The sequence below is a fragment of the Tripterygium wilfordii genome, chromosome 22, assembly GCF_013401445.1.
Source record: "Tripterygium wilfordii isolate XIE 37 chromosome 22, ASM1340144v1, whole genome shotgun sequence".
Classification (NCBI taxonomy): Eukaryota; Viridiplantae; Streptophyta; class Magnoliopsida; order Celastrales; family Celastraceae; genus Tripterygium; species Tripterygium wilfordii.
The window spans coordinates 6,134,159-6,151,037 of NC_052253.1; the positions used below are offsets into that span (position 1 = coordinate 6,134,159).

Consider the following 16,879-nt stretch of genomic DNA (forward strand, 5'->3'; position numbering starts at 1 on the left):
GTTTTTTGTTTTCGTTTTGAAAAACGTCACAATAGACCGAATTGTATTCATTTACCCAGTAAAATAGGTAAGAGAATTCGAGGTTTAAGGACACTTGAGCCACCAAAAAAATGAATTACATCCCACAGTATAAAAAATACATCAAAAGAAAAGGATAAACACTGAACAAAGATATGAAGTTACAAAATTTCATTATTACTAGTCGGTAGACCGTGTAATGCACAGAAAAGCTAATAAAAATACAATTTTTAAGTTTTATGAAATTAATTTTTTAATTGGTACGTGTTATAAAATTAAAATTATAAATAAGTTAGTATTACCATATATATGTATCCTTAGATGTTTCAACTTTTAAATTTAATAATTTGTGCCTCAAATTTTATGTACGCATACCTTATCATCATATAATATATGGATGCATGTCTTATCCCCACATAATATATGAAGAGAGTGTTTCTACGAATTGAACGTGTGACCTATAGATTGTACCTTTACAATTCTATTATTGGACTACATTTTTGCTTGTGAGGAAGAAAATTACTCAGACAAAAAAGTAACACAATAAGTCAATACTTGAGCTTATCTTTATCCTTAAATTATATTTGTTTATTTTTATACAATAAGTCAGCTAAATAGCTAATGGCGGCTATACTTTCTGCCATAAATACCCAGCCTAACTCCATTGTGCACCATACCTTGAGAGAAAATCAAACAATGGCAGCTAATAAAGCTCCTAAGTATGGTTTCTTCCTAGCTATTTTCTGCATCCTTGTCCTTCTAGTGAGCTCTGGTGAGTGTCCTTTACTTTTTTTTTTTGAATACAGGGGAGAGGGCTGTGGGAGGCTTGAATTCGAGACCTCTATGAGATGCCACACACATGAGTGCTATCTGAGCTACTTGTGATTCTCGTGTCCCTATACATACATACACACACACATAGATATATGTGATGCAAGAGTGTAGTATATATGTATAATTTCGTGCCCTTGACTTGTGTGTATGTATAGACACATGTACTAATTAGTTAAGTTAATTGTGTGTGTGCATGTGTTTGGTAATTTTACTAATGAAAGTTTTTTTTCCAATATATGTATGTATGTATGTATGCAGAAGTAAAGCCTAAAGAGGACAATCTGTGTGAGAGGGCAAGCAAGACATGGTCAGGGGGATGTAAGATAACATCACACTGTGACAACCAATGCAAGACTTGGGAACAGGCAGAGCATGGTGCATGTCATGTTCGAAATTCTAAGCACATGTGCTTCTGCTACTTCAATTGCAAGAAGTAATCAATCAATATTAATTAGCCGTGTAATTATGTGCCTCCTCAATAAATTAATTAAGGCACAGTTAATTAATGAATAATGCTTTCTTGGCGAACCCATTGAGTACTAGTCCATACATTATTCATGGGTTCCCTGAGAAAAATTTAGTTGTGAAACTAAAGATGCATGGTGTCAGTCTTTTGTTTGTTTCTTTCTCCTTGTACTAGTGCTACTGAGAATTAATAGACCGTGTTGTTATGTCTGAAGCTTGGTTCACATTACCTTTTGAGTGCGCACTAGACAAATCCATCGAGTATGCGTATTAGTCCACAAATTATGTATGCCAGAAAAGCCTTGAAAAATGCATGTGTGAACTCATACTTTCGAAGAAGATTGAACCTTATTGGAAGAGCATGACTAGTATACACTTTACAATCAGGCCAACACCATCATTGGCGTGAACCTTCACTACAACATAAAACGTGTTTAGCTGCGGTCAAAACCGTAGCTGCATGACCAAAAAATAGCGGATAAAAAATCTACCTGCGCTAGACAAACCGCAGGGGGAGTAGGCGTCACAAGATAGATACCTACGGTTTTACTAAGCGCAGGTATAGTATAAAATGCGTGCGGGCGGATTCCCTCTAGTACTTGATATCGTAAAACGCGACTATAAACGTCTATTAACCGCGGCTAGCCACATGAACTGATGCTAAAATCATTTGTAAGAAAGCACGGGTATAACTTTAATCTAACCGTAGGTAGAGTTTTTCATTTTAACTGTTGCGGATCTAGCCTTATTAAAAACCACACGAAACTGATTTTTTAAGCGCAGGTGGAGTTGTAATATTAATTTTTTGATTTTTTCTTTTTTTCTCTTATAATAACAATTTAATAATTACTAATACAGATAATCTACAGATCATCTAAATTGACAAAACTAAAAACATTAAAAACAATTATTCAAATTAATAGTTATAATTTTGATCTTAAATCGTATCCACATAATATATATATATATATGCTAATTCAACAAAAATAGATTGTGCATAATGACATTCATGATCATGTAGATATTGAGTTCAACAGCTCAAAAATATCAAAAAAGTTGTAGCTATACAAAAGATCAATGGTCCCAATATGACATTGTGTAGCACGATGGATCGACCTGTAATAGGAATTGGGTAATTGATTAGGTTAACAATTGTCATAATGAAAATATTGTTCAATCTAGATCATAAATTCAATGACATGGAGACTTACTGATTCTAAGTTTATATTGGTCCATGACTAGCTGCAGAAAAGGAACGATTCTACTCAAATGAAGGGTTCACTGCACCATTTTCAGCACTAGTGGGAGTATGCACCTTGAACAATAGAACATCAACTTTAGCATTATTCAGAAAATTCAGACACAAGAAAGTATTAAAGACCCAAGATTGAATGCAAGATCAATATATAACCACCACTACCAAAAAAGTGAATCAGCTGATCAATATTTACACAGAACAAAATCAAATCATTTGGGAAGAACATCAACTTTAGCATTATTCAAAAAATTCAGGCACAAGAAAGCATTAAAGACCCAAGATTGAATGAAAGATCAATATATAACCACTACTACCAAAAAAATGAATCAGCTGATCAATATTTACACAGAACATAATCAATCCATTTGGGAAGATAGAAAACTGATCATATATGTTCATATTACCTCATTGTTTCTAGATGTTTGCAGCTGTGCCATCAATGCTTGGATTTGAGCTTGTAGTCCTAGAATATGTTCCTTGAACTCAGTCTGAAGATTAGACACTTGACCCTTGAGTTGTTCCACCTCTTCATTTCTGTTACTTCTCTCTCTATTAGTGGTAATACGAAAGCCACGGAGCTGGCGAGGCACCATACTCGACTTCTGAGATGGAACTGGTCCAGTCCCAACACCTTTCACACGGCCATGCCGATCAGGACCAAAGACTTCAGTGTAAACATCATCATTTCTCCAACCCATGTCTTCATCTCTTGATAATGCACTCTCTGGATTTTGAGTTATCTTGTCTTGGAGCTCCAACTGCATGTTAAATTACAAATACCATAAAATTATCCCAGGTGTACATATATAGCTAGTAAATTCTATATACATATAATTAATTAGCAAAATTTCTCACTATCTTTTCTTTAACATTCTCGGTGACACAACTCCCATCTTTCCTCCTGTGTGTATTAATATACAACTGTCCACGAGAAGGAGCAATGCCATCTTTTTCTTTCTGCCATAATGAAGCTCATATAAACTAAATTGTGCAAGAAAAATAACATTATATAATTGAGTTAATATCATTTAGATACAAAACACTCACCATCTCATTAGCTACTCTTGCAAAACTTTTTGTTCCAATAGTGTGAGTCATGACTTGTTTTGCACGATTAGCTTTGTTTGTTTGGCTCATTTTCTGTTTCAAATTAATACCATGTTAGATTTTCATGACTTCTCTCAACTAGTGTTCTGTGTGCAATTTCTATCATTATATATAAAGTAGTTAAACATGTAAGCCTGAAATTATGTACCTGGTTTTCAGTGGAGCATCAATCACTGACAGCAGAAACCCATTGATCTTTGCTAACTTTAGGAGGAACCAAAAAAGCTATTTCTTCTTCTGTCATGGACTCAAGGTCGAAATATTCAGATCGAAGTTCATATTTAAAAGCTCTCCAATTTTTACCTAAGGTCTTAATGCCCCACTCCTTGATTATGGATTCTTTCTCAATGGGTATCACGAATCGCTTCTACAAATACATGAAACAACTTGAAAATTTCTTAGGGATAAGACTGATACATATACAAAAACTTATAATGTGTTAAAACATACCGTAATCACTTTCCATAAATCGTGTTTCATTCTTGAAGGGAATTTTTTCCAACTTTTATAATTAATTGGTGCCAATGTTGACTTTCTCACTGCTGAGCCCATAAATTTAATTAGCTTTCCACCTTCTTTTCCAACTGGTTGGCCAAAACTATTGAATTCTACCACAATCTTTTGTCCTCTTGGAAGTTTCCAAATCTGTTTAAAAGTATTGTAACGCCTTTTCTTAGTTCTTGACTGATCTAAAGATTCTGCATGTAGACAAATGAATACATACATGTATCTATCTATAAGGTAATTGGCCATATGACATAAATACAATCAGATTACAAATCTTTCAAATTTCATGAAACAATCTTGGACATGTCATGAAATGATAAATCAAGAATTAAGGCACAATTCTTACCAATAGGGACTTCCTCACTTTCTTGCTCTGACTCCTCTATCATTTGTTCTCCAGTTTCCTCTGTCATCTGTTGTCCACCCTCGTGGGAGGTTCGAACCCTACTAGATGAGCCTCTTGATCTCTCACTAGATAGACGTTTTCTCATTTTGGTGCCTTACATTTAAAACTTGACTAGTTATAAACTCAAAATAACAAGATAAGCAACATACAGAGATTCAAATATAAAATAACAAGCAGTCAAGACGTTTATTAAATAATTCATAACTTACAAGCAAATGCATGAATTAGTTTGAACTTTCTCCAACTACACTATCCAGTAATATGCCTTCAGCATCTCTCCTAGCATATTGAAAATCTTCCTTTTCAGACACTTCAAGCTCTTCCCAAATTGGAATGTACATCATGTTCTCATTGTTTATGGTTTCAGTCACCTCTGTCATAGGCAAATCTACTCCTACGTCAAACAAATCACGTGACCTTGTTTTAACCACAACATGCCATCCTTTGTTCATACCATCTTCAACGTAAAACACTTGTTGAACTTGAGATGCAAATTCAAAGGGATCATCGGTCGCATGCTTACCTGTGTGAACTAGTCTAGATAGATTCACACATGTAAAACCAAATTCATCTTTCTTACAACCTCTTTTGTCATGAACATCAACCCAATCACACCTAAACAAAACAACTTTACTATCATCAAAATTGGAAAACCAAATTATGTCGTTCAATACTCCATAAAAAGGAATATCTCCTTCTACATCAACAACAACTCCACTATTTTGAGTTTTACGATTCTTTTCATGATCTTTTGTGTGAAATCGTATGCCATTAATTATATAACCAGAAAATCTTTTACCAACATTATCGGGGCCTCGGGCAAGCCATTTTATTCTTTCAGTGAACTCATTATCATTATCGTCTTCGTGTCTTTCCACCTAAATAGAATTCAGACATTTATGTGTTATATATAATATCTCTACCTATAGATAAACAAGACTTTCATTTATAATTGAATGTACTTACATAATTTTGAAACCATCGAGGAAATTCCATACTCAAAATATTTCGAATCTCATGCTCGGTTGGTCGACGAGGACGACTTCGCCTTCTTATGATTGCTTTGTGCTTCCTATTTATGATATTATAAGTTTTTGGATTTGTTTAATGTAGTCATATAATAGTCATATGAACACTATTGAGCATTCATTTTTATTTTTTTTTTGATAAGCATATATACATACACTCAAACAATATATAAAGAACACTTCACACATACCACCCATGAGTATTTCATCACAGGCAAAAAGACATGTGGAAGGAGAAGCTTATATATTGAAAGACACACACACACACACGATGTGGGATTTGTTACAGCAAATCCACATACACTGAAATCTTTTTTTTTGATAAGCATATATACATACACTCAAACAATATATAAACAACACTTCACACATACCACCCGTGAGTATTTCATCACAGGCATACCACCCGTGAGTATTGAGCATTCATTTGGAATCAGCTTATTTTGCCATAATTTAATCACTAATCAAATTGGGAGGAAATTTAAAATAGAACACTGTTAAGAGTGACGTAAGAGACAACCCTGACCTCTCTGGAATCGAAAGAGAAGGAGGACTCTCTAGAATCGAAGGAGAAGAAGATGAACCCTAACTCTGGGTTGTGGTTTTCTTCCTCTTGGGCTTTCAGCTTATGGCCCAATACAATTGTCTTAGCATGGGTCTTTCATTCACATGCCTTGGCCAACTTGGCCCATGAAATATGTTATTTGGACTTTGGCCCATAGCCAGTCCGGCTGTCTCTAACGGCTATATCATATCTGATTTTATGATCTTTACAATTTCTACTGTGTATATATTTCTTTACAGACTCTTTGTATCACACAGTTTCATATTCAAATTGTTCTTTCAACTCACATCTCCTTCTTCTCCAACTTCTCATCTCTTTCTTTCTTTCTACAAAACTGTTGTCAAATATACTAAGCTTACATGGTATCGGAATACTTTGGCATTACTTATACAAGAAGATCCCTAGCCATGATAAACTCTACAGAAAATGCTATGCTGGGTGGCAATGGCATCCTGCCAAGCCCAGCTTCCTACAATTTTCTCAACCCCTTCAACCTACGAAACTTTGATTTCGCAATCACCAATTTTATACTAGTAATGCTTACTGGTCCCAACTACAATTTCTGGAGCAGCTGTATGGTGGACTCCCTTGAATCAAGAAACAAGATAGGCTTCGTTGATGGAAGCATCAAAGTGCCTGCAGTAACAGATGCAAATTATCAACTCTGGAAGACAAACAATTTCTTGGTGAAAAGGTAGATTGTAGGATGTGTTGATGAAAAAATTATGATGAGTCTTCAAGGATGTACCACTGCTTATGATGTGTGAAACAACCTTAAGAAGAGATATACAAAGAGGAATGGAACCAGAAAGTCCCAGCCGGTCACAGAGAGTGGACCTATGTTTTTAAGAGCTGTAAATTGCGAAGGTGAATTTAAAGATAAGTTTTACATTGCCAATTTACTGAAGCATGCAATTAGTGAGGTTGGACCGTCGAATGTGGTTCAAGTTATTACTGACAATGCCCCGGTGTGCAAGGCAGCAGGTATGATCATAGAGTCAAATTTTCCTCACATCTTTTGGACACCATGTGTAGTGCACACATTAAATCTTGCTCTTAAAAATATTTGTGCACCTAGAAATTCTGAAGCTAATCAAATACCTTATGAAGAGTGTCATTGGATTAGTAATGTTGCTGAGGATGCAGCATTGATAAAGAATTTTATTGCTAATCATTCTATGAGGTTAGCAATGTTTAACAAGTTTGTGCCCTTGAAGTTGCTTTCTATTGCTGAAACTAGATTTGCTTCAACTGTTGTGATGTTAAAAAGATTTAAGCTAATTAAGCGCGGATTAAAAGAATTGGTTATTTCTGATGAATGGGATTCTTATAGAGAAGATGATGTGGGAAAGGCTCAACATGTGAAAGAGATTATTTTGAATGATGTATGGTGGGACAAAGTTGATAGGATCCTTTCCTTCACTAATCCAATTTATGAGATGCTTCGCTATGCGGATACGGATAAGCCTTCTCTTCATTTAATTTATGATATGTGGGATTCTATGATTGAGAAGGTGAAGGCATCTATATATCGTTATGAAGGTTTGGAACATAATGACCAATCAAGTTTTTATTCAGTTGTATATTCAATTCTTGTGGCTAGATGGAACAAGAGCAACACTCCACTTCATTGCTTAGCTCATTCATTAAATCCAAGGTAATATTATTTTTAAATTATAAGTTTTTAATATTTACCAATTTAATACATGATCATAATTATAAGTTTTTTATTTTATGTATTATTGTCTAATGTCTAGGTATTATAGCAAGGAATGGATTAATGGGGCTCCTAATCATGTTCCTCCCCATAAGGATGTGGAAATTTCTGATGAAAGGAACAAATGCTTGACAAGATACTTCCCAGATGACAATGAAAGGAAGAACATAACCGTGGAGTTTGCTAATTTTTCTGGTTGTATGGGTATTTTTTCTTCATATGATTCTTTGAAGGATAGAGCATCACTTGATCCAAAAGTTTGGTGGATTATGTATGGTGCTTCTACTCCTACATTGCAATCACTAGCACTAAAGTTACTTGGACAACCTTCATCTTCATCTTGTTGCGAAAGGAATTGGAGTACATATTCATTCATTCATTCCATGAAAAGGAATAGCATACTACCACAACGTGCTGAAGATTTAGTGTTTGTACACACTAATCTTCGTCTTCTTTCAAGAAAAAGTCATCAGTATATGGAAGGAGAAAGTAAGATGTGGGATGTTGGTGGAGATACCTTCGATCTTATGGAAGGTGCAGGTATTCTAGAAGTTGCAAACCTATCTCTTGATGAGCCAGAAATGGAATCGGTTCTTTTTACTGAAGATCATGGCGATGATGAAGTTGTTTCTTTAAATTCATAGATTCGTATGTTGATAATTTAATACATTGTGAACAATATTTTATATTTGAGAACGAAGTTGTTTAGAGAATTTGATAAAATAAAATACGACTTGTCCTTTTCTTTGATTAATATATAAAGAACATATTTTTTATTTGCCGAGTCCCCCCGCACCCGCATCTTGGATTCTTTGATAATTTACGAATCCCCGTGTCCCCGCACCCGCATTCCGTGTCCCCGCATCCGAGTCGGTGCTGCCTAGGTCCCAGCTTATCAGGGAAATCTCTTCAATCAATCAGGGAGAGTTTTCAGTCATGGACTACTTCACAAAGATAAAAGCTTTGTGGGATGAATATGCAACATACAAAAGAAGAGCAAAATGCAAGTGTGGAAATTGCAGCTGTGATCTACTAGGGGAAATCCAAATTGAAGAAGAAGAGGAAAGGGTGCTACAATTTCTGCATGGACTCAATGATGAGTACAAAACTCTGACCAGTCAGATCCAACTTATGGAGCCAATGCCAGACATGGACAAGACGCTGGGAATGGTGTGTGAAGAAGAAACAAAAATCAACATGGAACACAACAGGGCAAGGACACCACCAATGGAGGACAGCAAAGGTTTCAGTCATAAGGACAAAACTTTGACAGGAACCAAAGATTTTAAAAGAATGCAAACAACAATGGACAGAGATCAAGGAAAAGTTTGTTTTGCAATCACTGCAAGAAAGAAGGACATACCATTGATGTATGCTTCAAAATCCATGGCTATCCAAATGAAAGCTTCAAGAGACGGAGAAACAGTCAAGGATCAGAACAAAAACTACTCAGCAAACCACATTTAGAGCAATGGAAACAACAACTCAGAAACCTCAAACAATTCAAATAAGATGGAACTATCTACTGAGCAGTATGAGAAGCTGATATCCTAACTAAATGCCAACAATGCAGACTCAAACTCACATATGGGGTCTGTTGCTAGTGTGGGAGGTAACTACAAAACTCAACCTAAAATGCATACATGGAGAATTGATAGTGGAGCATCTAATCATGTAGTGCATGACATTTCTTAGTTATTCAACTACTTTCCAGCTAGGAACGTTTTTGTATCTCTGCCAAATGGTGATAAGCATAGTCACACACATTGGATCTGCTAGAATATGGGATGGTTTGGTCTTACATGGAGTTCTTTGTGTGCCTTCTTTTTCAGTAAATTTAATATCTGTAGGTAAGATGATTGAAGATAAAAGATTTGAAATATGTTTTAAAAATGTAAAGTGTGAAATGCAGGACTTGAGCACCTACAGGAAGATTGGAATGGGAAGTTTACTTAGAGGGATCTATTTGATGGGAGAGACTGATGGAAGAACTAAAGAGACTCAAGGGACTTTCTTGGGTGCAGTAGATGGTACTTTGTGGCATAGGAGATTGGGACATCCATCCCACTTTGTAACTCGACTAATAGGAGATGAATATTGTGATGACTTTGGTGACTGTAATGAATGCTTATTGGGAAAAATGAAGAGAAGAAAATTTAATATCAGTATGACTAATTCAGTGGACACTTTTGAGCTAGTTCATATGGACATTTGGGGTCCAAACCACACAGTATCTCTAGATGGATATAAATACTTCCTTACTATTGTAGATGACTATTCTAGACATGGATCTATCTAATGAATAATAAAAGTGAAACCAGACAGTTCATTCATGCATTCATAAGATTTGTAAAGACACAATTTAACAAGACTATAAAAATCATTAGAAGTGATAATGGATTGGAATTCCAAATGAATAATTTATATCTAGAAGAGGGAATCATACATCAGAGGTCTTGTAATTACACACCACAACAAAATGGAGTTTTGGAGAGAAAACACCAACATATCTTGGATGTTGCAAGAACTCTGAAATTAGACTCTAGTGTGGATGAAACATTATGGAGTCACTGTGTTCAGGCAACTATTTTCTTAATAAACAGACTACCTTTTGAAAAATTGAATATGAGAAGCCTATATGAAATTTTGCATGGAAGGAAGGTTGATTATAGCTACCTTAGGGTCTTTGGATGCTACTGTGTAACCAAGGACCATAAACCATCTGATTCTAAATTCAATCCTAGAGCTAGAGAATGCATTTTCCTAGGTTATCAACTAGGGATCAAAGGATATAAGGTACAAGATTTAGAAACTAAAGAGATATTCATTTCTAGGGATGTCAAATTTATTGAAAATTACTTTCCCCTTAGAAATAAGTTAAAAAGGAACAGTGCAGCAGATGATAACCCTGAGTTCACTCAAGGAAGGCTTAAGGAAAGTGATCAGGTGACTAATAAAAGGACTGAATAAATGAGGCATTCAAATGAAACTAAAAAGCCTAGAAACAGAATTAGGAAAATGCCTGTATATCTCAAAGACTATGATTGCAATATAAATACTCTAGTTGTGAAAGATAAGTGTATGAACAATGTCAATGAAAATCAATGTTTTTCAACAGAACACACTGCATACATTAATAACATATGTGGACATTTTGAACCAACAGGGTACAAACTGCATCAAGAGATGAAAAATGGTGTGAAGCCATGAGAATTGAAATGGAAGCATTATTAAACAACAAAACATGGACAGTGGTTCCTCTTCCTGAAGGAAGGAAACCAATTGGGTGCAAGTGGGTATATAAAACTAAATTTAATCCAGACGGATCATTGGATAAGTATAAGGCTAGACTAGTGGCATTGGGGTACAACCAATGCAAAGGTTTTGATTATTTAGAGACATTTTCTCCTATAGTTAAAATAACCACAGTGAGATTATTTCTAGCCTTAGCCAGCGTGTATAATTGGCATGTTGAACACCTAGATGTGAACAATGCTTTCCTAAATGGAGAGCTGAATGAAACTGTTTATATGATGCGTTTTCCGGGAATGCCAGTCCCTAGTGGCCATGTTTGTAAATTAAACTAATCAATATATGGACTTAAACAGACTTCTAGACAGTGGAATGCTAAATGTACTAATGCATTGTTAAAATTTGGTTTTAATCAAGCCAAAATAGATTATTCTCTCTTCTACCATAAGAAGAATGGAAAGACAGTTCTCTTGCTTTTATATGTGGATGACATGGTTATTGGTGGTGATGATTATGCTTTTATTCAAAGTGTAAAGGCCTACCTTAGTAACTGTTTTTAAGATCAAGGACCTAGGAAAGCTAAAATATTTTCTGGGAATTGAGGTTCATAAATCAGCTGCAGGATATTTCATAAACCAAAAAAAATACACTTTGGACCTATTGAAGGAAACTGGTTACATTAACTGTAAACCAATTCACTCCACTAGATGTTAATGTTAAATTATCATCTGACATAGGGACAAGATTAGAAGACCCTCTTGAGTTCAGAAGGCTCATAGGGAAACTAATGTACCTAACTATTACTTGATCAGAACTCAATTTTTCTGTCAATACACTTGCACAGTTCATGCAAAACCCTACTAATGTACATCTGAGTGCAGGTTACAGAATTTTAAGATATGTTAAAGGCACAATGGGAGAATGATTGTTTTATCCTTCGAAAACTAACCTGCATGTAGACGCATTCTGCGATGTTGACTAGGCTGCCTGTATAGACACCAGGAGATCCGTGACTGGAAATTGCATAAAGCTAGGCAACTCCCTCATAGCCTGAAAATCCAGGAAGCAAAAAATTGTGTCCTGTAGCTCTGCAGAAGCTGAATATCGTTCGATGGCAGCAGCAGTTAGTGAAATTTAATGGATACACCATCTATTTCAAGAAATAAAGATAGAGATTGACTTACTAATGATCTTGCACTGCGACAGACAAGCGGCCATCCACATCGCCAATAACCCCGTCTTCCATGAACGGACCAAACATATAGATATTGACTGCCATTTTACGAGGGAGAAAATTCAGCAAGGATTAATCAGTCTCAGTTATGTAAAATCAGAAAACCAACCAGCTGATGTTCTTACCAAAGGCGTTCCAATCCTCACGCTCAAGCTTTTACTGGCCACGCTTAACATGGTTTCTCCCACCACATCGAGCTTGCAGGGGGTGTTGAGATTGACGTAAGAGACAACCCTGAGCTCTCTGTAATCGAAGGAGAAGGAGGGGTTGTGGCTTTCATCCTCTTAGGCTTTCATCTTATGGCCCAATACAGTTGTCTCAGTCTGGATCTTTCATTCACACGCCTTGGCCAACTCGGCCCAAGAAATATGTTATTTGGACTTTGGCCCATAGCCAGTCGAGCTGTCTCCAACGGCTATATCATATATGATTTTATGACCGTTACAATTTCTACCATGTATATATTTCTTTACGGACTCTTTGTATCACACGGTTTGATTCAACGAATTCAAATTGTTCTTTCAACTCTCATCTCCTTCTTCTCTAACTTCTCATCTCTTTCTTTCTTTCAACAAAACTGTTGTCAAATATACTAAGCTTACAAACACTACTTATGGTTGATGCATAGAGATCTTGGCAAAGAGGTAAGAATCAAAAAAAATTTAATAAAAATTTAATGCTTAATTAGAAGAAAATAATTGAGTAAAAAATTGAATTATTCTACTAAGATAGAGAGAGTAATCTAATCCAATTTAGATATCATATATATATATATATATGATATCCTTCTAAAAGAGTGTCACTATTGGGTTTTCCATTTTTGTTGCACAATGAAAATTGCGTTTCAACATCTTATGTGAATTGTACGTAAACTCTAAAGAATTACGGAGCCCCAAATTCATTTCGCCATAATTTAATCACTAATCAAATTGGGAGGAAATTTAAAACAGAACACTACTTATGGTTGGTGCATAGAGATCTTGACAAAGAGGTGAGAATCAACAAATTTTTAATAAAAATTTAATGCGTAATTAGAAGAAAATAATTTAATAAAAATTGAATTATTCGACTAAGATAGAGAGTAATCTAATCCAAATTAGATATCATATATATATATGTAACATCCGTCTAAAAGAGTATGTCACTACCGGGTTTTCCATTTTTATTGCGCAATGAAAATTGCGTTTCAACATCTTATGTGAATTGTACATAAATTCTAAAGAATTACGGAGTCCCAAATTCATTTCGTCTTCGACAATAGAATCCCGAATACAAAGCAATGGTTTTGCATTTCCCCCCTATTTGTGTTGGCATTCATTCCAATTTGGAGAATTGTCAACAAACTTGAGTCGACAAGCATATCCAATTAGGGGTCACCATTTGGCCCGTGGGCCTAGGTTCTGTCCGAGCCCGCGGGCCAAAGCCCAGCCTGGCCCGAAATTAGACCGGGCCTGGGCTCCATTTTTAGGGTTACGCCCGGCCAGAAGCCCAACACCTCGGGCCAATTTTGGCCTAGCCCGAGTCCGACCCAAACCCGACATTATTTATTTATATATATAATATGTATATATTTACATATATTATATATATACATACATATATATATATATACACATATATATGTATATGTATATGTATATGTATATGTATATGTAAATGTAATATATACATATAATATATATGTGTGTGTATATATATATACATAATACGTATATATTACACATATGCATATATATAATACATTTTACTCAAATAATAGATATATAAATATTATATAGTAAAAAATTCGGGTCCAACCCGAGGCCCAACACGAGGTCCGACCCAAAGGCCCGGGTCGGGCCTGGGCCTCATTTTGAGAGCCAAGCCCGACCCGAAGCCCGATTCTCAAAATAGGACCCGAGCCTAGGCCGGGCCCGGGCCTTATATTTTCAGGCCAGCCCGGCTCGATGTCGAGCCCTATATCCAATATGCTACATTGTCATCCCACTTGTTCTATGCCATTGATGAATACCCGTCACACGGGATGGGGGCGCAAGTCTAGCATCACAAGGTTGGGCCTAATTCTCTATTGAAAACTCAGATTGACAATTGGAGGTTTGTTCTTCCTATAAACTAGACTTCAAATCCACTATCTTTCGATATGGGATTCTCATGAATCCTCCCCCTGGGAGTATGCACGTCCTCGTGCATGGCTAGGGCTGGACCTTTTCGACCGTCGACCCATTTACTGCCCCAGACCTGTGAGCAGGATCATATAGCCTTCCCAATCCAGTGGATCAGGCTTTCCCAGTTACTTGAACGACTTTTTTCTTTCTTTTTTTACTCATTTTTCTCTTTTCCAACCCACCTACAACGGATTTGGCCCACTATCTCCTAACCTAACTCGACGAGGGATTGGCTCTTGGATAGGTCCGCCTACGATAGTATCAGCCCACGGGCTTGCACGCAGGCAAGTGTACTCTCAATGGATTCTCATCAATCCCCCCCCTGGGAGTATGCATGTCCTCGTGCATGGCGAGGGCTGGACCTTTTCGACCATCATCCCACTTACTACCCCAGACCTGTGAGCCAGGATCACATAGCCTTGCCAATCCAGTGGATCAGAACTTTCCCAGTTACTTGAATGACTTTTTTCTTTCCTTTTTTTATGCCTTTTTCTTTTTTTCAACCCTCTTTCTTTGGCTTTCCCAGTTACTTGAGCGATTTTTTCTTCTTTTACCTCCTTGAGGGTTTTCCATGCTAAAAATTATGTGGTGTGTTTCTAGTTTTCATCTGTTGTGTTATTTTTCTTAACAATGCATGAATCAATTTCGATTAAGTTAGTCGTGTCGGCTAAGGATTAGTATTTTCAAAAAGTAGGGAGTTTATAAACTCACTTAAGAGTTCATATTCCATTGTAAGATTTAAATGCTTCACGTGAGTACTTTAGAGAACATTTTTTTCTCATTCACATGATATCATATTTTGCAATGTAAATATACTATGTGCATCTATTTTCGGAGATAAGTGTTTTTCAATATGGACCTATCTCTAAAGACGCGTGAGTCCCACTTTAATTTGCACCCAAAGAGAGTACATTGCTCATACGATATCCAACAAAATCATACACCTTTGACTCATGTAAATCTCGAATACTTGATTCCTTTCACCACTTCATAAGTCTGAGACTTGGCTCGCCCCACTCTACCTTATAAATATCTGATAAATTACAGGGTGTTTTGATGTGAAAAGTTTTAACTCACCTCGAAGTATTTAGGTTAGTGCACCTTTTTGATAGACAAGTTCACCAAATTTTGTCTCTTATTATTCCTTTTGACTTTTGGCTTTTGGCCCACTCTCTTCCTATCTAGATAACTCATAGCCAGGAAAAGAAAGAAGAAAAGGGTCAAGTGCATGCATAAGCTTGCAATCTCCCTTGCTGTCTACTTCATTCTATCTTCCTCTAATCCTCTGATTGTTAGTCCTCATATAGACTAACAAATGCACTATCATTCACTTGATTCGATATCTTCACCAAGTGACAAAATCAATTAATTGATCCGTTGAAACTTGAAAGTACCCTTTTCATTAATTATACTGCAGTTGGCATTATTTGATTGTCATGCATGCATATGGAGAGATGAAGATGCATGGTGGAAGCAAACTATGCGAGAAGCGAAACACAAAGGAAATCCAAGTCCAAACACATCGACGATATTATTCGTCCTAGGTTAAAGGTCTGTCGCAGATTTATTCTTCATAGGATATCGTCATTGGTTCTTATATCCTGAAAACGCATCGTAGTATGAGAGGTGCAAGAACTTTACTTATTTACCACTCGGTTGGATTATGCTAATCTGATGCGGTATAATAATCTTAACACTCCCTCACACTTGTGGGTTAGGTTATGTTAGACCCAACAAATGAACAGGTAGATGTCATGTCCAAATGGATTGAGTATTTGTTCCGATAACATGTTAGAAATTCAAGCCTAAATACATCAACGATATTGTCCGCTCTGGACAAGAACTTTACTTATATACCACTCGATTGGATTTCGCCAATCCGATTTGATATTAGTCTATGTAAATATGGATTATCATGTATGAGTGTCTGTGTCTTCTCAATTCTTAAGATTTAAGGGCCCAATGTGTTCAACATTATTATTTAGTCCAGCTATATAGTACTTCTATGTCTACTGATGCCGCCAAATAAGACTTAAATGGTTTGATTTTCCGTCAAACCAACAAAAGAATGACTTGTGCGCATGGGAGACTAGTGCTTCCAATTATCTTTAAACACAAGGAAAACCCACCAAATACTACTGAAGAGACACTGGTGGAGAATAAAGGAAGGAGTGGCGCTGAGATATTTTTAAAAATATACTCTCTTACCCTTGCTTCTCTTTTTCCAATTATATATAAGTGGCGATGGACTGCTAGCTAGGAATGCATTTAATTCAAGAGTTTCTATGTATTGAATAATTGGTCTTTAATTGCCTTATCTGTT

At 36.2% G+C, this 16,879-nt stretch overlaps 2 protein-coding genes across 2 annotated transcripts; one reads left to right on the forward strand and one right to left on the reverse strand.

Annotated features, from left to right (window-relative positions):
* The first annotated feature begins 639 nt into the window (after positions 1-639).
* On the forward strand, positions 640-1,531 carry LOC119991449 (defensin-like protein 19). Its single transcript, XM_038837802.1, has 2 exons — positions 640-790; positions 1,111-1,531. The coding sequence occupies exons 1-2, from the start codon at positions 640-642 to the stop codon at positions 1,287-1,289; spliced, it is 330 nt and encodes a 109-aa protein (XP_038693730.1). The 3' UTR covers positions 1,290-1,531.
* Positions 1,532-2,578: 1,047 nt separating this feature from the next.
* LOC119991450 lies at positions 2,579-4,680 on the reverse strand. The gene is made up of 7 exons (XM_038837803.1): positions 4,536-4,680; positions 4,133-4,380; positions 3,861-4,049; positions 3,623-3,715; positions 3,431-3,532; positions 2,980-3,333; positions 2,579-2,632 (listed from the first exon to the last, which is right to left on the reverse strand). The coding sequence occupies exons 1-7, from the start codon at positions 4,678-4,680 to the stop codon at positions 2,579-2,581; spliced, it is 1,185 nt and encodes a 394-aa protein (XP_038693731.1).
* Positions 4,681-16,879: the final 12,199 nt, after the last annotated feature.

Coding starts and splice junctions, on each gene's coding strand:
- LOC119991450 (XM_038837803.1), bottom strand. CDS start 4,680: ATGAGAAAACGTCTATCTAGTGAGAGATCAAGAGGCTCATCTAGTAGG. Junction 4,381..4,535: donor AAGTGAGGAAGTCCCTATTG/GTAAGAATTGTG, acceptor GTCTACATGCAG/AATCTTTAGATCAGTCAAGA. Junction 3,533..3,622: donor CAAGAGTAGCTAATGAGATG/GTGAGTGTTTTG, acceptor TCATTATGGCAG/AAAGAAAAAGATGGCATTGC.
- LOC119991449 (XM_038837802.1), top strand. CDS start 640: ATGGCGGCTATACTTTCTGCCATAAATACCCAGCCTAACTCCATTGTG. Junction 791..1,110: donor TGTCCTTCTAGTGAGCTCTG/GTGAGTGTCCTT, acceptor GTATGTATGCAG/AAGTAAAGCCTAAAGAGGAC.